General features: G+C 51.2%; 1 protein-coding gene across 1 annotated transcript in view; it reads left to right on the top strand.

Moving 5' to 3' along the window:
* Nucleotides 1–20,830, top strand: part of LOC147105476 (uncharacterized) — a 225,548-nt gene that overhangs the window by 1,212 nt on the left and 203,506 nt on the right. Inside the window, exons 2-4 of the mRNA XM_086009876.1 lie at nt 19,076–19,154; nt 19,236–19,342; nt 20,026–20,534. Of these exons, the coding sequence (XP_085866002.1) occupies nt 19,116–19,154; nt 19,236–19,342; nt 20,026–20,534 (655 nt within the window). The 5' untranslated portion in view covers nt 19,076–19,115. The remainder of the gene's footprint in view (nt 1–19,075; nt 19,155–19,235; nt 19,343–20,025; nt 20,535–20,830) is intronic.

The following is a 20,830-nucleotide window of genomic DNA, read 5'->3' as shown; positions in this document are numbered from 1 at the left end:
AGTGAGTGTGTGAGTTTGTGTGTGTGTGTTTGAGTGAGTGAGTGTGTGAGTTTGTGTGTGTGTCTGTGTGAGTGAGTGTGTGTGTCTGTGTGTGAGTGTGTGTGAGTGTTTAGTTGAGCTCTGAAGAACGTACAATCACATTTGTGACTCTGACCTGAGTGCTTCTGTGCATGAGCTGTCGGGATTTAAGCCGCTCCTGATGGAAAGGTGTTTGCTAAAAGTTGAAATGTTTAGGCAGTGGGTAGGGCTGATGGACCAGGCCAGGAATGGGTGAAGGGACAAGGGAACAGGGCTGGAATATCTGGCACGGATCATTTATTGTGTGGAACATGATGTCCAGCTCGAGGGGCCTCACCCAGGTAGCAAGAGCTTCATTTACATATTATAATACATTTAAATTGAGCTTAGCGCTATTTGCCCACACACTTAGCATGGGACTGTGTGTGGTACTCCTCTCACTGGTTTGGAATGAGTCTATCATAGAATCATAGAATGATACTGTATTCAACTTGGTTCTCTACTATATCATGAACCTTACAATTGTCATAACCCTCCTTTTTCTGTCTCATTTTAACCTTTATTTAGTCATCCGGGAGCTCTAGCTTTGGATGTCCTTCCTTTCCCCCTCATAGGAATATGTCTATCTGTACCTGACCCCAGCCCACCCCACAAAGCTTCACCATGCTGGTTAGGGTGGATGTGCAGAAACTGTTTCCACTTGTGGGTGAGTCTAGAACAAGGGGGCAGAAACATAATCATTAACAGATCAAATCAAACATGGCCACAGTAAATAATAATTCTGAAAGGTCTAAGAGTGTTAAAAAAACAAGCCTGAAGGCTTTGTGTCTTAATGCGAGGAGCATTCATAATAAGGTGGATGAATTAGCTGCGCAAATAGAGGTAAACGGATATGATATGATTGGGATTACGGAAACATGGCTCCAGGGTGACCAAGGCTGGTGTAGTGTCCGTGTGTTGATAAAGACACTGAAGACAGGAGTTGGTTCATAGGTATTTACTAAGCAAAGTCTGGGGGGGGTTCTAACGGATATACACAATACACAGGCTTATATAGCCCAAGTGGCAATCACCGGCACCACAGCATACCTGGGGCTCTTAAAGGCACATACACTACAATTCCTCCCCTTTTAGCTAACCAGTACATCATATTTTAAGTCATTATTAATTTACATGTTATAAGCAAAATAATATACATTGCTGTAGTTAATTAATTATAAGTCAGTCTCTCAGGAGGCTTCCTGACTCGGTCCGGATAACGCCTCGGGGGTGTAGTACTTTCTGGTGGTGTATCAGGTTCTTCTGGCAAGGCTGATTCGGCTTGAATGCCAGTGTCGGGTTCATCGGGTTCCAGTATCACCGGATCGGAGGTAGATATGGGTATCTCTACTTCATCGTTAGATGTATAGAGTTGTGGTGTAGGTTGTCCCTTTTCGGATGAATTTATGATTTGGTCAGCATGGCGCCTTATTATGCTTTCTCCGATGTCCACGGTATACATCAGTGGTCCTAGTCGTGTGCAGATAGTTCCAGGCTGCCATTTCTCGGTACGGTAGTCCCGAGCCTAAACTTGTTGACCTACCTGGAAGGTTCTAGTTGGCCTTTCATTCATGCCTTGAAACTGCCGGTTCTCCACGTCCCTTCTGATGTTGGGCTTGACCAAATCCAGCCGGCATCTTAGGTTTCTATTGAAGAACATCATGGCGGGAGTTTGGTTGGTAACCATATGCGTTGCATTCCTGTATGCGAATAAGAAGTTATCCACCTTGTGCTGAAGTTTTATGTCTTCATTACCCATGGCCTTTATGGCCTTCTTGAAGGTCTGGATAAACCTTTCAGCCAATCCATTGGTGGCGGGATGGTATGGGGCGGACGTGTAGTGCTTAACCCCATTGTTTTTTAAGAACTTTCTGAATTCTTCGGACACAAATTGCGGTCCATTATCAGAACAGATCTGTTCCGGCAGCCCATTCCCGGCAAATATGGTCCGTGGTGGTGGAGGACATCTTTATTACCTCCGGCCACTTGGAGTGTGCATCAACCACGATTAAGAACATTGAGTCCATAAATGGACCAGCAAAGTCGATGTGTACCCTTTGCCAGGGAGATGAGGGCCACTCCCATGGATGTAGAGGGGCTTGTGGTGGAGTGTTTTGGACCTTCTGGCATCCTAGGCAGCTCTTGGTCATTTCTTCGATGTCTCCATCGATACCTGGCCACCATACAAATGCCCTGGCTAGGTTCTTCATTTTCACTCCACCCAGATGCCCCTCGTGAAGCTCCTTTAGCACTTTATCCTGGAGTTTGGGTGGAATCACCACTCTGGATCCACACATCAAGGTTCCTCGGCACACTGACAGCTGTTCTCTTCTTTGCGAGAATGCTGGCAACAGTGGTTCGCCATGTGCTGGCCATCCCTTCACTGTTAAATCGTAGACCCGTGAAAGAGTCGGGTCATTTCTCGTTTCCCTTTCAATGGCAGAATTTGTTACTGGTAGACATTCCACTATGGTAGAGTGGAACATCTCCATTGGGTCTACTGTAGGTGCCTCTTCTACCATTGGCAACGGTAGGCACGATAAACCGTCAGCATTCCCATGCTGTTTTGACCCTTTGTATTCTATGTTGTATTGGTGTGCCCCTAGAAAAAGGGACCACCTCTGTAGCCTTTGCGGTGTCATAATGGGAACACCCTTTTTAGGGTTGAATATGGAGATGAGGGGTTGATGGTCAGTCAACAAGGTAAATTTTTGTCCGTGTAGGTAATGGTTGAATTTCTTTACTCCCCATACCAGGCTGAGTGCTTCCCTGTCGATTTGGGCATAGTTACGCTCAGCTGAGTTCAATGAGCGTGACGCAAAAGCTATCGGCCGTTCCGAGCCATCAGGGAATTTATGCGATAATACTGCTCCTATGCCATAAGGGGATGCATCGCACGCCAGTCTGATTGGCAGTGATGGGTTGTAATGAGCCAAAACTTCTTTGGATGTGATTAAGTCTTTGCATTTATGGAAGGCACTTTTGCAGTCTTCGTTCCATTTCCAAATTACTCCTGTTTGTAGCAGTTCATTAAGAGGGTGTAGAAGAGTTGATAAGTTCGGTAAAAATTTATGATAGTAATTTATTAATCCCTGGAACGACCTTAATTGTGAAACATTTTCAGGTGCTGGGGCTTTTATGACCGCCTCAATTTTTTCAGGTGACTTATGCAACCCTTCCTTATTTATTATGTGGCCACAATATGATATTTGATTTCGGAAAAACTCGCACTTGGGGCGATTTGCTCGTAGGCCCCGTTCTCTCAGCCTAGTGAGCACCTGCTCTAAATTGGCAAGGTGCTCGTTGTCATTTTCTCCTGTTACAAGGATGTCATCTAGGTAGCATTGAGTCCCCGGAATCCCTTGGAGGACTTGCTCCATAGCTCTTTGCCAGATAGCTGGAGCGGATGCACGGTGGCATAATGGTTAGCACTGTTGCCTCACAGCGCCAGGGACCCGGGTTCAAATCCAGCCTTGGGTGACTGTCTGTGTGGAGTTTGCACATTCTCCCCGTGTTTGCGTGGGTTTTCTCCGGGTGCTCTGGTTTCCTCCCACAGTCCAAAGATGTGCAGGTTAGGTTGATTGGCTATGATAAAAATTGACTCTTAGTGTTAGGGGGATTAAATACATGGGGTTACAGGGATAGGGTGGGATACGTGTTGGTGTAGGGGTTACGGGGATCGGGTGGGATATGTGTCGGTGCAGGCTTGATGGGCCGAAATGGCCTCTATCTGTACTGTGAGGTTTCTGTGATTCTGATACTCCGAAAACCAGTCGATTGTACTGGTACAGACCTTTGTGTGTATTTATCGTGAGATATTTTTTAGAGGCCTCTTCAACCTTCCATTTGTAGATATGCCTGTGCCAAGTCAATTTTGGTGAAACGTTTCCCTCCGGATAGTGAGGCGAAAATATCTTCTATCCTCGGAAGAGGATACTGTACCGTGTGAAGGACCGGGTTTACAGTCACCTTGAAGTCTCCACAGATGCGAATTTTTCTCTGTTCTTCAGATTTATCATTCTTCAATGCTTTCTTCATGACTGGGACGATGGGTGTTGCCAACTCGCTCCAATCTATTTTAGATAATACACCTGCCTTTTCCAAATTCTCCAGCTCTGCCTCGACTGCTGGACGAATTGCGTATGGCACCGGTCTTGCCTTAAAAAACTTGGGAATTGCTGCATCTTCCACTTTTATTGAGGCGGTGATGCCTTTCAAGGTTCCTAGTTTCTCTTGAAACACTTCCTTGGCGTTGGCCAAGATGTCTTTTAATCGTTCAGATATGACGTCATCATCATTTTTTTCCTTACTGGCCACCGTCAGTGCCTGAATGGAGTGCCAGTCTAAACGTATTTTTCTGATCCATTCACGTCCCAACAGCGGTAGACCACCATCTTGTAGAACGTATAAATACAACTTCTGTATTTCCTTGCCATTGTATACAACAGGCACCCTTATTTTTCCTTTGGGGTATACTTTCTGCCCCGTATATGTTTTCAAGATAATGGATGTGTCTTTTAAAGGTATATGCGGAAATAGCCGCTCGTAATCCCGTCGATTTATGACGGTCAGAGCTGATCCTGTATCTAGCTCCATTTTAACTGGGGACCCTGCTATTGTGAGGGTAACCCAAATGGTCTGGTAATCTTCTTTGGCAATTACATTATGTAATTTGAGAGAGCTTAGTCTCTTGTTCCCGGAGTCGCTATCGCTCTTCTGGTCTTCGGAGCTACTGTCCGTCATCATTTGTACCTTTCTGTGCTTTTCCTTATTGATTCTTTTCCTGTTAGTGGATTTTTTGTTTTCAGATCGGCACACACGTGGAATGTGTCCCATCTTTCCGCATCGCCTGCATGCTTTTTCCTTGAACCAGCAGTCCCTCTGGTCATGGGTGGATCTGCCGCAGCAATAACATCTCTCGAAACCCCGTGTCATTTCATGGGTGCCGAAGTCCTGTGGCCTTTGCTGTATCTCTGCAGCTCCTGTTGCAGCTCCTATTGCACTGAAAGCCTTGTCCAGTGTTAAATTTTTCTCAGAAGATAGCTTTTTTTTGTGTTTCTACACTTAGGGGATCGCAGACGAATTTGTCTCGCAGAGAATCTGCCAGCCCTGCCTCGAATTGGCAGTGTAGGGTATCAACAACCTCCTTAAAATTCTTGTCCATCGGTTCGGCTAGAGTGATTAAGTTTCGTAACAGCTTGTATGTCTTTGCGCCCATTAGATCCAGAAGTACTGAAGCTTTTTTTTCATCTTCTATTCCATTTGCGGTGCAATATACCTCCACTCTTTCCACATATGTGGTCCAATCCTCTATCTCGTTATCAAAAACATCAATATTGCCAAAATTAGGCATCTTAGAAAAGATATGGCGCTTCCCGCGCTTTTCTTTCTTTTCTGTAGAAAAGATATGGTGATTCCCGTGCTTTCCCGCTGCTGCTGCCGATGACAACGCTGTTTACTGCGGTTTCCGTTTGTTTTATTTTTTTATTTATTGTTGGAGACTCGTTCCCGCCGGAGTTTCTCTCCAGGTCTGAACGCTGACCTGCTTGCCGCGCCGGCCGTCTCCCGGGTGCTCCCTCCCAGTCCATTATTGCTTGCCTCCGATTTCGCTGCCTGTCTCAGTTGTAGAGCCAGCCACTGAAGCCCCAGCCTGACGCCCAGGAAGGATTAGCGCAGTACCTGCCACCAGCTTGGCCAGCTGGTGAAACCACAGCTTCTCTCACTTCCTTGAGTCTTCAGGACGCCCGAGGAATCGATGCCCTTGAGGTGCTGCCGAATTGCAGGTAAGTCCATTTCCACTTCGTCGCCACTGTAGTGTCCGTGTGTTGATAAAGACACTGAAGACAGGAGTTGGTTCATAGGTATTTACTAAGCAAAGTCTGGGGGGGGGTTCTAACGGATATACACAATACACAGGCTTATATAGCCCGAGTGGCAATCACCGGCACCACAGCACACCTGGGGCTCTTAAAGGCACATACACTACAGCTGGGAACTCAACATCCAGGGGTATTCAATATTCAGCAAGGACAGGCAAAAAGGAAAAGGAGGTGGGGTAGCTTTGCTGGTTAAAGAGGGGATTAACACAATTGTAAGGAAGGATATTAGCTCTGATGATGTGGAATCTATATGGGTAGAACTGAGGAATATCAAGGGACAGAAAATATTAGTGGGAGTGGTATACAGACCCCCAAACAGTAATGCTGATGTTGGGGATGGCATTAAACGGGAAATTAGAGACGCGTGCAATAAGGGCACAGCAATTATCATGGGTGACTTTAATCTACATATAGATTGGGCTAACCAAATTAGTAACAATACTGTGGAGGAGGAATTTCTGGAGTGTATACGGGATGGTTTCCTGGACCAATATGTCGAGGAACCAACAAGAGACCAGGCCATCTTAGACTGGGTATTATGTAATGAGAAAGGATTAATTAGCAATCTTGTTGTGCGAGGCCCCTTGGGGAGGAGCGATCATAATATGATGGAATTCTTCATTAAGATGGAGAGTAAAGTAGTTGACTCAGAGACTAGGGTCCTGAATTTAAATAAAGGAAACTATGAAGGTATGAGGCACGAGTTGGGTAGGATTGATTGGGGAATGTTACTCAAAGGGTTGACAGTGGATAGGCAATGGCAAACATTCAAAGATCGCATGGATGAACTACAGAATTTCTTCATCCCTGTTTGGCATAAAAATAAAACAAAAAGGTGACTCTACCGTGGCTAACCAGGGAAATTAGGGATAGCATAAGAGCCAAGGAGAGGACATATAAATTGGCCAGAAAAAACAGTAATCCTGAGGATTGGAAGCAGCTTAGGATTCAGCTTAGGATTCAGCAAAGGAGGACAAAGGGATTCATTAAGAGGGGGAAAATAGAGTATGCGAGTAAGCCTGCAGAGAACATAAAAACTGACTGTAAGGTCCCTTGCAGTCAGAATCAGGGGAATTTATAATGGGGAACAAAGAAATGGCAGACCAATTAAATACATACTTTGGTTCTGTCTTCACAAAGGAGGACACAAATAACCTCCCAGAGATGTCGGGGAACATAGGGTCTAATGAGAGGGAGGAACTGAAAGAAATCAGTATTTGTAGGGAAATGGTGTTAGGGAAATTGACGGGATTGAATGCCGATAAATCCCCAGGGCCTGATAATCTACATCCTAGGGTACTTAAGGAAGTGGCCCCAGAAATAGTAGATGCATTGCTGGTCATTTTCCAAAATTCTATCGACTCTGGAACAGTTCCCATGGATTGGAGGGTAGCTAATGTTACCCCACTGTTCAAAAAAGGTGGTTGTGTGACGTACCGACCACAGAAAGGACACAATCCGCTTTTCGGTCCGTAGACTATAAATCAGGCGTCATGCCTTTAAGAAGGATCGCACCTTTAAGAAACTCGATCTGCAACATAGTTAAGCCCAGAGCGGGGGAGGAGCAGTCGAAGCTGTGGACTGATGAAAGGCAGTCATGCTTGGTGTAGGCTCTGACGCCATTTTGTGTTGTGTTCAACATGCAGTCTCAAGAATTAAACCTTTTCTGTTGAACACCTCCGAGTTCAGTATTTTTTGCTAGGAGTAGGTAGACTCCTACATTGGTGACCCCGATGCTCAGGACGACTCCTAAGCGTAACCATGGCTGACACAAACACAGTTTCTGTGAAGCTGCCAGAGTTCTGGGAGAACCTAGCCACCGCCTGGTTCCTTCAAGCCGAATCGCAATTCCGACTCCGCGGCATCACCGCCGACGCAACGATGTACGACTACCTCCTCGCCTCCCTGGGCAGCTCCACAATCACGAAAGTCTGGACAACACTACTGATGCGCTATCAATTCTAATAAAAGGCTAGGCAGAGTTCAGAACAACAGGCTTTTATTAACTACTGAATTGCACTTCAGACAGATCAGGACTATGCCTCTAGTGGACGACCGAATGCCAGGAGCTGCCATGCGGCCGCTCTTATACTCGGTAGCCCAGGGGCGGAGTCAGCTGAGGCATAGTCAGGCATAACAGTGAAACAAGAGTGAACGACAACAACAACAACAACAACAGTGAACACAGTGAACTACAGTGGTTTACCACATTCACCCCTCGTTTAAAATTAAGTCCGGCGGGGTGAAGTGTATCAAAAGTTCGAGTAGGCGAGTCTGTCGGGCGGCCTCGTTTGCCGTCGAGATCTTCGTGGCGACGGTTGCGATGGTACAGCTTCCCACGACGCGTCTTGAGCGGGGTCCAGCACCGGCGTATCGTCCCCTTTGGTGTTGGGTGGGCGAGTGGGCTCCGGCTGGTCCTGGGGGCGCGGCATGCCGTCTACTGGGGTGGAATGGACAGGGGTGAGAATTGGGTCTACTGAATTTTGGGCCGTGTCGGAGGGGGTCGTGGTGGGGGGCAATGGTGGCGGGTCAGTGGACCCCGAGGGTGCCAGATCTCTAATGGAGACTGTGTCCTCCCGCCCGTCCGGGTATGCCACGTAGGCGTACTGGGGGTTGGCATGGAGGAGGTGAACCTTCTCTACCAGGGGAGCCATTTTGTGGGACCTTACATGCTTCCTCAGCAGGACGGGCCCTGGGGACGTCAGCCAGTGTGGTAGTGAGTTACCGGATGTGGACCTCCGGGGAAAAACAAACATTCGCTCATGGGGGGTTGCGTTGGTGGCTGTACACAGCAGTGACCGGATGGAGTGGAGCGCATCGGGTAGGACATCCTGCCAACGGGAGGTCGGAAGGCCCCTAGATTTTAAGGCTAGGAGGGCCGCCTTCCAGACCGTCGCGTTCTCTCTTTCAACCTGTCCGTTCCCCCGGGGGTTGTAGCTGGTGGTCCGGCTTGAGGCAATACCTCTCATGAGCAGGTACTGACGGAGTTCGTCGCTCATGAAGGACGAGCCCCGGTCGCTATGAATATAGCTGGGAAAACCGAACAGAGCAAAGAGGTTGTGCAGGCATTTAATGACCGTAGCGGTGGTCGTGTCCGGGCAGGGGATGGCAAAAGGGAAAAGGGAGTACTCATCAACTATGTTGAGGAAGTACACATTACGGTCAGAGGAGGGGAGGGGCCCTTTAAAGTCGATACTCAGGCGCTCAAAAGGGCGGGTGGCCTTGATCAGGTTTGCTCTGTCCGGCGTATAGAAGCGCGGCTTGCACTCTGCACAGACTGGGCAGCTCCTGGTTATGGTCCTGACCTCCTCGATGGAGTAAGGCAGGTTGCGGCCCTTAATGAAATGGAAGAACCTGGTGACCCCCGGGTGGCAGAGGTCGTTGTGGAGGCCCCGTAGTCTATCGATCTGCGCGGTGGCGCATGTGCCTCGCGATAGAGCGTCTGAGGGTTCGTTGAGTTTCCCTGGCCGGTACAAGATGTCGTAATTGTAGGTGGAAAGTTCGATTCTCCACCTCAAAATCTTGTCATTTTTGATTTTACCCCTCTGCTTGTTGTTGAACATGAAAGCAACTGAACGCTGGTCAGTAAGCAGGGTAAATCGTTTTCCAGCCAGGTAGTGCCGCCAGTGGCGCACCGCCTCCACAATGGCCTGGGCCTCCTTTTCCACAGAGGAGTGTCTGAGTTCGGAGCCCTGGAGGGTTCGTGAAAAGAAGGCCACGGGTCTTCCCGCCTGGTTAAGGGTAGCGGCCAGGGCGAAGTCGGATGCATCGCTCTCCACCTGGAAGGGGATGGACTCGTCTACCGAGTGCATGGTGGCCTTGGCAATGTCATCTTTTATACGGTGAAAGGCTAAGTGGGCCTCCGCCGTCAGGGGGAAGGAAGTGGACTTGATAAGTGGACGGGCTTTGTCCGCATAATGAGGGACCCACTGGGCGTAATAGGAAAAGAAGCCCAGGCACCTTTTGAGGGCCTTGAGACAGTGGGGCAGGGGAAGTTCCATCAACGGGCGCATCCGGTCAGGGTCAGGACTGATGACTCCGTGTTTCACCACGCAACCAAGGATAGCGAGGCGGGCTGTGCGGAATATGCACTTTTCCTTGTTGTACGTGAGGTTTAGGAGTTGGGCCGTGCGGAGGAACTTATCAAGATTGGCGTCATGGTCCTGCAGGTCATGGCCGCAGATGGTCACGTTGTCTAGGTAGGGAAACGTGGCCTGTAACGCATTCTCGTCGACCATCCGGTCCATCTCCCTCTGGAAGACGGAGACACCGTTGGTGACGCCAAAAGGAACCCTGAGGAAGTGAAAAAGGCGGCCGTTTGCCTCGAAAGCTGTGTACTGGCGGTCCTCAGGGCGGATAGGGATTTGGTGGTATGCTGCCTTGAGGTCAATGGTCGAGAAAACGCGGTATTGCGCTATCTTATTAACCATATCGGCTATGCGGGGGAGGGGGTATGCGTCCAACTGGGTGTACTTGTTGATAGTCTGGCTGTAGTCGATGACCAGGCGCTGCTTGTTGCCGGTCTTAACGACTACCACCTGGGCTCGCCAGGGGCTGGTACTATCCTCAATAATCCCCTCTTTCAGGAGCCGCGTCACCTCAGATCTTATGAAGGATCTGTCCCCGGTGCTGTATCGCCTGCTCTTTGTGGCGATAGGCTTGCAGTCGCGGGTGAGGTTGGCGAACAGGGGGGGGGGTGTGATTTTGAGGGTGGAGAGGCTACAGGTGGGGCGCGGTGGGCTATTTAAAAACTGCTGGTTGCAGACAGTGAGTGGGGGAAAAGGTCCACCGTATGTCAAGGTGACACTCTTAAAGTGACAATGAAAGTCCAACCCCAGTAGAACGGCAGCGCAGAGATGTGGCAGGACGAAGAGCTTTACATTTTTATATACGGAGCCCTTCACCGAGAGGGTCACTACGCAGTAGCCGCCGACGTCTGCTGAGTGGGATTTCGAGGCCATGGAGATCCGATGGCGCGTTGGCCGGACCGAGAGAGAATAGCGCCGTACTGTATCAGGGTGTATGAAGCTCTCCGTGCTCCCGGAATCAAAAAGGCAAGTTGTGGCGCGGCCATTTACCTGGATGTCCATCGTGGACCTGGCTAGCTGATGGGGTCTGGATTGATCCAGCGTGATGGAGGCCGCTGTGGAGTCGGTAGCGTCGCTGTAGAACCCCGGTGAGGCGGCGGTGGGTGAGTCGGGGGCCCGTTGGCAGAATGGCAGACAAGATGGCGGCGTCGGAGAGGAAGGACAAAATGGCGGCGCCCATGACGATCCCGATCCCCACGAGGCTGGAGGGAGGCAAAATGGCCGCTCCTACGAATCGCACGCGGCGCTGCTGGAGGTAGGGGTCTTCTGGCTTCTGCAGACGCCAGCGTAGTGTCCCTTCTTACCGCAGGCAGAGCAGACAGCGTTTTTCGCCGGGCAGCGCGCCCTGGGGTGTTTGGTTTGGCCACAGAAATAACATTTCTGGCTCGGGCGGGACATCGCTGCAGCAGTTGAGGCCAGGGCCCGTGGCGGCGCCGCGTCCCAAGGTGGCGGCGGCTGCGGCATCCATGAGGCGGCCGCGCGGTCCGGGGAGTAGGCCTCCATGTTCCGGTGGGCTACGTCCAACGAGAGGGTGAGTGAAATCGCCTTCTTCAGGTCGAGCTCGCTACTTTCCAGCAGTCGCTGCCGTGTGTGAGTGGACCTGAGGCCCGCCACGAGGGCGTCCCGGATGAGCTCCTCCGTATGTTCCGTGGCTGTTACTTGCTTGCATTCGCAGGCTCGGCCGAGTTCCTTCAGCGCCCGTATGTATGCTTCTGTGGGTTCCCCGGGCTGTTGTTTGCGAGACCCCAGGAGATGTCTGGCTTAAACATAGTTGACCGGGCGTGCGTATTGCTCCTTCAAGATGTCGATAGCCCCCTGGTAGCTCGTAGCGTCCCGGATAAGGGCAAAAGCTCGGTGGTTTACTTTAGAGTTCAGCACCCTGAGCTTGTCGGCATCGGCAGCGACGGTCTCGCCGGATGCAGTCAGAAAGGACTCAAAACAGTGCAGCCAGTGCGAGAACTTAGCAGTCGAGTCCGGTTCTTGCGGGTCGAGTTCCAGGCACTTGATCTTAAGAATCTGCAGCATCGTTTTTTTTTTCAGTAGTTAATAAAATTGATGCGCTATCAATTCTAATAAAAGGCTAGGCAGAGTTCAGAACAACAGGCTTTTATTAACTACTGAATTGCACTTCAGACAGATCAGGACTATGCCTCTAGTGGACGACCGAATGCCAGGAGCTGCCATACGGCCGCTCTTATACTCGGTAGCCCAGGGGCGGAGTCAGCTGAGGCATAGTCAGGCATAACAGTGAAACAAGAGTGAACGACAACAACAACAACAACAACAGTGAACACAGTGAACTACAGTGGTTTACCACAACTACAAAACCCTTCGGAGGAAGGCAAGTACGCACATCTCAAGGCCGCGCTCCTTAAAAAATTCACAGCCTCCCAATTTTTGCGCAACTGCCACCTCCTCGACCTCCCGGGCCTCGGTGACTCCACGCCGTCAGACTTGCTCTCACACATGCTTGCTCTGACCGACGAGAAACCGCCCGGCTCCCTCTTCCGCACGCTCTTTATCCGCCAACTACCTCCCAGCATCCGCCCGGCGATCGTGGCGTCCAGCCTCACGGACCTCGAGGTCCTGGCCGACGAAGCCGATAAGCTCCTGTCCGCCGGCTCCAACCACGCCATCACCCCCGACCTGGCCTCCGCAGCGTCGGCGCGCGCTCCACCCTCTATTGCGCGGCCACACAGCTCGGCCACGAGGCCCCCCAGGCCCCCACGTCCCCCAAGCCCCCCGACCCAGGGCTACTGCTACTTCCATACCCGGTTCGGCGCACGGGCACGCCGCTGCAGCCATCCCTGCACGTTTCCAACCGCCCCCACACCGGCCTACACGATGGCCGTGGGGCAAGCAGGCGCGCTGCTGTACATTACGGACAGCGCCTCCGGACGCCGTTTCCTATGCGACACAGGCGCGCAGCGCAGCATCATCCCCGCATCCGCCCTCGAGATCCAGCGAGGCGGCCGCGGCCCTGCGCTGGCTGCCGCCAACGGCACCGACATCCGGACGTACGGCACCCGCACCGTCACCATCGACCTCGCAGGCCGCCGCTACCACTGGGAGTTTATCACCGCCAAGGTGCTCTCCCCGCTCCTCGGTGCGGATTTCCTGTGCGCCCACGGCCTGTTGGTCGACATGCCTCGGCGCCGCCTCGTGGACATGAACACCATGTCACCTATCCCGGGCGCCATGCCCCCCCCAACCCGCCAAAATGGCGTGGCAGTGCCGCGCCCGCTCAACGGACGACTACTCAGCACTCCTGGCTGAGTTCCCAGCCCTCACCACACCAGCACGCAACCGCTTCATTCCCGGAGCGGCCTTCCTCATGCGGCCCCTATACGAAGCCCTCCGGGGTAAGAAAGACAGAATGGCGATCGAGTGGTCAGCGGACATGTTGACCGCTTTTGACTCGACCAAAAAGGCGCTCGCCGACGCCACCATGCTCGCTCACCCACAGCCCAACGCCAGGGTGGCCCTCACCACGGACGCCTCCAACCACGCGGTCGGCGCCGTGTGCGAACAGTGGGTCGACGGGACCTGGCAACCGCTGGCCTTTTTCAGCCGCCAACTGCGCCCCCCGGAGGCCAAATACAGCGCCTTTGACCGCGAGCTCCTCGCACTGTACCTGGCAGTCCGCCATTTTAGATTTCTTCTGGAGGGCCGCCCCTTCACCGCGTTTGTCGACCACAAACCCCTGACATTCGCGATGGCGAAATCTGCAGACCCGTGGTCAGCCAGGCAACAACGCCAGCTCGCCGCGGTGTCCGAATTCACCACGGACATCCGGCACGTCTCCGGTCGAGACAACGTGGTGGCCGACTGCCTATCCCGCCCCGCCGTCCAACTGGCAGTGGACTATGCTCAACTGGCAGTGGAGCAATGCACCGACCCCGATCTGCTCTCCGCGCCCACAACCCTCCCAGGGCTGCGACTGACCGACGTCGCCTGCGGCCCGTCCGCCGTCACAGTCAAATGCGACACCTCCTTGGCGCAACCCCGCCCCGGCGTCCTGGCGAAAACGGGTGTTCGACATCGTCCACGGCCTCTCACACCCCGGCACCCGCGCGTCCATTAGACTGGTGGCCAACCAATTTGTCTGGCGCGGCCTGCGCAAAGATGTGCGCGTCTGGTCCAGATCCTGCATAGCTTGCCAGCGTGCCAAAATTCACCAGCACGTCAAAGCCCCACTCGAGGAGTTCACCGTGCCAGAAAGAAGGTTTGACCACGTCCACATCGACCTCATCGGCCCCCTGCCGCCATCACAAGGTCACACGCACCTGCTGACAATCGTGGACCGTACCACCCGCTGGCCCGAGGCCATTCCACTGACGTCCACCACCACCGCCGACATCGCGAGGGCGTTCATCGGTACCTGGGTCGCTCGGTTCGGCGTCCCCTCCGACATGACGTCGGATAGAGGCCCGCAGTTCACCTCTGATCTGTGGGCCGCCATCGCCCGAAACCTCGGGGTGGCCGTTCACCGCACCACGGCTTACCACCCCCAAGCCAACGGACTGTGCAAGCGATTCCACAGGTCCATGAAGGCGTCCCTCCGCGCCAGCCTCGAGGATGAGGCTTGGATCGACCGCCTCCCGTGGGTGCTACTTGGCCTACGCTCCGCGGTCAAGGAAGACCTGCAAGCCTCGGCGGCGGAACTCATGTACGGCCAGCCGCTGCGCGTACCCGGAGAGTTCCTGCCCACCGCCACGACCCCCTGGTCGGCTGACCAGCAATGCCGCGCTTTCGCCAACCGAGCACAACAGTTCGCTCCGGTACCCACCGGCCGGCACGGCGAACCAGCAACCCGCGTACCACCTAGCCTGCACATGGCCAAATTTGTTTTCATGCGCCATGACGCCCACCGAGGACCTCTACGGCCCCCATAAGACGGACCCTACAAGGTACTCCAGACGGGGAACAAGTTCTTCCTCCTCGAAGTGGGTGGCAGAACTGACAAGGTGTCGGTCGACCGGCTCAAGCTGGCGCACCTAGAGCCTGATGAACCCGTTCAAGTGGGCCCACCCCCACCGCGGGGCAGGCCGCCTAAGAGCCCGACGCGTCCGACCGCCCCGCTCCCGACACCAACCGTCAAGAGCTGTTCCGGCCGTGCCATCAAGCCGCCACGCCGGTTCGTACACTCCCTACTAGCGGATTCTGGGGGGAGCTGTGTGGCGTACCGACCACAGAAAGGACACAATCCGCTTTTCGGTCCGTAGACTATAAATCAGGCGTCATGCCTTTAAGAAGGATCACACCTTTAAGAAACTCGATCTGCAACATAGTTAAGCCCAGAGCGGGGGAGGAGCAGTCGAAGCTGTGGACTGATGAAAGGCAGTCATGCTTGGTGTAGGCTCTGACGCCATTTTGTGTTCAACATGCAGTCTCAAGAATTAAACCTTTTCTGTTGAACACCTCCGAGTTCAGTATTTTTTGCTATGAGTACGTAGACTCCTACAGTAGAGAGAAAATGGGGAATTATAGACTGGTAAGCCTAACATCGGTAGTAGGGAAAATGCTAGAGTCCATTATAAAAGATGTAATAGCAGAGCACTTGGAAAACAGTGACAGGATCGGACAAAGTCAACATGGATTTGCAAAAGGTAAATCATGCTTGACTAATCTGGAATTTTTTGAGGATGTAACTGGTAGAATAGATAAGGGAGAACCAGTGGATGTGGTATATTTGGACTTTCAGAAGGCTTTTGATAACGTCCCGCATAAGAGATTAGCGTGTAAAGTTAAGACACATGGGATTGGGGGCAAGGTACTGACTTGGATAGAGAACTGGTTGGCAGACAGGATGCAAAGAGTTGGAATAAACGTGTCTTTTTCCGAGTGGCAGGCAGTGACTAGTGGGGTACCGCAGGGATCGGTCCTAGGACACCAGCTATTCACAATATATATTAATGATCTAGACGAGGGAACTAGATGTAATATCTCCAAGTTTGCAGATGACACAAAGCTGGGTGGGCAGGTGTGCTGTGAGGAGGATGCCGAGAAACTCCAGGATGATTTGGACAGGTTGGGTGATTGGGCAGATGCATGGCAGATGCAGTATAATGTGGATAAATGCGAGGTTATCCACTTTGGTGGCAAAAACAGGAAGTCAGATTTCTGAACGCCAATAGATTGGGAGAAGGGGAAGTGCAAAGAGACCTGGGTGTCCTTGTGCACCAGTCGCTGAAGGTAAGCATGCACGTGCAGCAGGCGGTTAAGAAGGCAAATGGTATGTTGGCCTTCATAGCGAGAGGGTTTGAGTACAGGAACAAGGGTGTCTTGCTGCAGTTGTACAGGGCCTTGGTGAGACCACACCTTGAGTATTGTGTGCAGTTTTGGTCGCCTTATCTGAGGAAGGATGTTCTTGCCGTGGAGGGAGTGCAGCGAAGATTCACCAAACTGATACCTGGGATGGCAGGAATGACGTATGAGGAGAGATTGAGTCGATTGGGCTTATACTCGCTGGAGTTTAGAAGAATGAGAGGGGATCTCATTGAAACTTATAAAATTCTAACAGGACTAGACAGACTAGATGCAGGAAGGATGTTCCTGATGGCGGTGGAGTCCAGAACCAGGGGTCACAGTCTAAAGATAAGGGGTAAGCCATTTTGGACAGAGATGAGGAGGAATTTCTTCACCCAGAGAGTGGTGAACCCGTGGAATTCTCTGCCACAGAAGGCAGTGGAGGCCAATTCATTAAATATATTCAAGAAGGAGTTGGATATATTTCTTAAGGCTAAAGGGATCAAGGGATATGGGGAGAAGGCAGGGACCGGGTACTGAATTTGGATGATCAGCCATGATCTCATTGAATGGCGGAGCAATCTCGAGGGGCCGAATGGCCTACTCCTGCTCCTATCTTCTATGTTTCTATCAAATTTAAAAAAAAATCATGCTTAGGATATGGGTGTCACTGGCAAGATCAGCATTTATTGCCCATCCCTAGCTGCCCTTGAGAAGGTGGTGGTGAGCCGCACTCTTGAACCGCTGCAGCCCGTGTGGTGAAGGTGCTCCCACAGTGCTGGTAGGGAGGGAGTTCCAGGACTTTGACCCAGCAACGATGAAGGATCGGCGATATACTTCCAAACCAGGATGGTGTGTAACTTGGAGGGGAACTTGGAGGTGGTGGTGTTCCCATGTGCCTGCTGCCCTTGTCCTTCTAGGTGGAAGAGGTCGCGGGTTTGGGAGGTGCAGATAAGGAATTTCTTTACACAGAGAGTGGTGAGAATGTGGAGCTCGCTGCCACATGGCGTGGTTGAAGCAGAGAACATTGATGCATTTAAAGGGGAGGCTTGATGCATTGATGAGGGAAAGGGGAATAGAGGGATACGGGGGCAGAATAGGAAGAGGTAATTCGAGTAGGAGGAGGCTCAAGTGGCGTATACAGTGGCCTAGAGCAGCTGGGCCGAATGGTCTGTTCCTGTGCTGTAGATTCCATGTGATGGATGGAGAGAGCCATTGCACTGGGCTACACTGCCCTCATTGCTGCCCAGAGAACTTCTCCCAGCAGATCACTGGAGAGGCTAATGAGGGGCCCAGGCTGGAGTAGGCTGTCCTTCTTTACAGGTAACTCCACATCCAGTCCCATCAGTCACGCGACTCAAATGGCCTTGGATATGGGAGAAAGCGGCCAAGAGGAAGTAGCAGAGCCAGTATCATGACAACAACAACAACGTACATTTATATAACACTTTCAATGTAGTAAAACGTCCCAGTGCACTTCACGGGTGCATAATCAGACAACATTTGACACCAGTAGCCAAAAGCTTGGTCAAAGAGGTAGGTTTTAAGGAACATCTTGAAGGAGGAGAGAGGTGTAGCGAGGCGGAGAGGTTTAGGGAGGGAATTCCAGAGATTGAGGCCTAGACAGCTGAAGGCACAGCTACCAATGTTGGGGCAAAGGATATTGCAGATTCCTAAGAGGCCAGAATTGGAGGAACCCTGATTTTTCAGAGTGTTCTCGGGCTGGAGGAGGTTATAGAGATCGGGTGAGGCGAGGCCATGGAGCAATGACCCAGCACAAAAAGGCAGAGGATCAAGTCAGTCTTAAGAGAGTTACCTTTCAACCCAGCAGCCAGCCCACAGGGATAGCTGGTAGGAAAGATCAGTCAGCTAGATTCTAGAAAGGAAGAACTTCCATTCACGTCCCAAAGCACTTCACAGACAATCAAGTATTTTTGAAGCGTAGTCACTGTTGCTTTTAGACAAGCACAACTGCCAATTTGCACAGAGCAAGATCCCACGAACAGCAATGAGAGAATCTGTTTTTAATGGTGGTTGAGGTACTAATGTTGGTCAGGACACCTCCCCTACTCTTCTAGCTGTGTCATGGGAAATTTTCATTCACCTGAGTACACAACGCCTTGGTTTAACGTCTCATGCCAAAGGCAGCACCCCCTCAATACGACACTGAAGCAACACCCTAGATTATGTGTTCAAGTCTGTAGAGTGGGGTCTAAACCCACAACCTTCTGCCACACAGGTGAGAGTGCTACCACTGAGCCAAGGCTGACACTTAAGCACACAACCCATACACAGACACCAAGGCAAGCACCAGGACCTAGAGCACACACACAAATCACTCACACGAGGACGTTAAGTGTAGTTCCACTTTATTTGAACCTGCGTAGTCAGCGTTTCTTTGGGGTGGTGTGGAATAAGATAATAGCGAATGAAAGGGATGGGATCCATGGTAATTGAGTTGGTGCAGAGGCCAGTGTTGGTGAGGGGGTGTATTTGGCAACTGCAATGTGCATGTGGAGAGAGGACTGTTTGATCACTGGGTAGAAAGGAACACCTCGGCCAAGCTCTCGTCAGCCTGTCCAATTTGCGACATGTCTTAAGTTTCTGGCCCATAATTTCAGTGAGCGGAAGATCAGCTGCTCAGCCAATCGGAGAGGCTAACCTCTGCTTCCGAATCTTCGATTCACACTGCTGTCGAGCAAGATCCCACGCGGAGACTCTCCAATTCAAGGCAAACAGGCTTTTGTGAACACGCTAAAGATATGAATCGACTGGTGTTGATGTGTTTCTTTGTCTGAACAGGTGACTGCAGTGCATTCGGGCAATCTTAACTGTAGAGAGAATGTCTTTCAACATCGAGAATCTGCTTTTCTTTGACCAGGTAGGAAAATGACGGCTCCTTTAAACTCAATTAAACAATCAACAGAAAATCAATATTAAGACTCCAATTCTATCTCAACAGGCAAGTTTTAGAAAGTTTCAAAAAGAACAGAAGAAGGCGCAAGATGATTCCCAACCTGAAATAATGACGGCGGGTGCAAAGCCTCAAGGGGCTAACTTACCTAATAGGTAAGATAACCGTCGGTCCCTAGTCAGAGCAGAAACAGCGTTTGTTCAGTACTTGGCGTTCCAGCACATGGAGAACCAGTGCAACGGTAAGGATGCTAATTTGTTCCGATGATTTGCCTGTACAGTGAACCTTTGACCTCGCACGTGCCCCCCGGCAGTGATGCTGAGACGTTCACTCTGACCTGGTTTATTTTTACACACCGTGCAGCGGGCGGCTACTTTAGTGAGTTATTGCCAGAAGGGTCAATTCAAAATTTCTCACGTGCGCGGAATGCCCCGTTGAAAAGCCGGTGGTCGGCCTGCACGGGACCTGATAGTTAACAGGAACATTGGTCGTAAATAAAGGACCGTCACTAATAAATCCAATCGGGAATTCAGGAGAAACTTCTTTAACCAGAGAGTGGTTAGAATGTGGAACTCACTGCAACAGGGAGTAGTTGAGGCGAAGAGCATTTAACGGGAAGCTAGATAAGTACATGAGGGAGACAGGAATGGAAGGAGATGCTGACAGGGTTGATGAAGTAGGTGGGAGGAGGCTGGTGTGGAGCATGAACACTGGCATGGACCTGTTGGGCCGAATGGCCTGTTTCTGTGCTGTAGATTCCACGTAATTCTATCCGGTGGCCCTGGTTTTTAAATTTGGTGCATTAATTTATCCTAATTTGTCGCTTTCATTTTTTCAGGCCACCTAAGGGCAAAAGGAAATTCCTAGGCCCACTTATTGCTGAATCGAAGGACGATGATGATGATGATGCTGCTGCAATACCTCTCCAACCACCTTCAGCTGGCAATGCTGTTAATGTCTTAATTTGTGGGGAATCTGACAATAGCGCACATATCTATTTTGAGAAACTGAAAATCACTGCCCCTACCCTGCTGGACGAGATTGACAGAATGATTCTCCACTGCAAGATCGCCGGAATACCATTCCCCCGGGGTCTTGAGAACATCTTGAATTATAGCTGGAAGGACTTCATCAAAGAGGTGGCTTACACCAAGAGGGGATGGCCGACTGCAGCTTGCAAGTACGCCTGTATGCATAGAAGGCTCACTCATAAACTGGTACACAGTACGATTTTGCCTAACAGCGGCATGACTGAGATCGCCAAAACCACGTTGGTGACAGAGGAGGTAGCAGACAAAGAAGCCGTGAAGTCAGAGGAGGAAGTAATTCAAACCACTGTGGTCAAACGTAAGTGTGTTCAATCTGGGGCACCAAACACAGGACTTTACCTGCTTAGTGCTGCCAGCTATAGAAAGAAAGATTTGCATTTATATAGCATCTTTCATCACCTCAGGATTTCCCAAAGCGCTTCACAACTAATGAAGTACTTTTGAATTGTACGCATCAGCCAATTTGCGCACAGTAAGCTCCCACAAACAGCAGTTAAATAAATGACCAGGTCATCTGTTTTAGTGATAGAAACATAGAAGATAGGAGCAGGAGTAGGCCATTCGGCCCCTCGAGCCTGCTCCGCCATTCGATGT

The sequence above is a fragment of the Somniosus microcephalus genome, chromosome 17 (assembly GCF_052327205.1).
Source record: "Somniosus microcephalus isolate GS21.2 chromosome 17, FLI_Smic_1.0, whole genome shotgun sequence".
NCBI lineage: Eukaryota > Metazoa > Chordata > Chondrichthyes > Squaliformes > Somniosidae > Somniosus > Somniosus microcephalus.
Note: the sequence above shows the minus strand (reverse complement) of the source record. Positions and strands in the feature narration are given on the sequence as shown.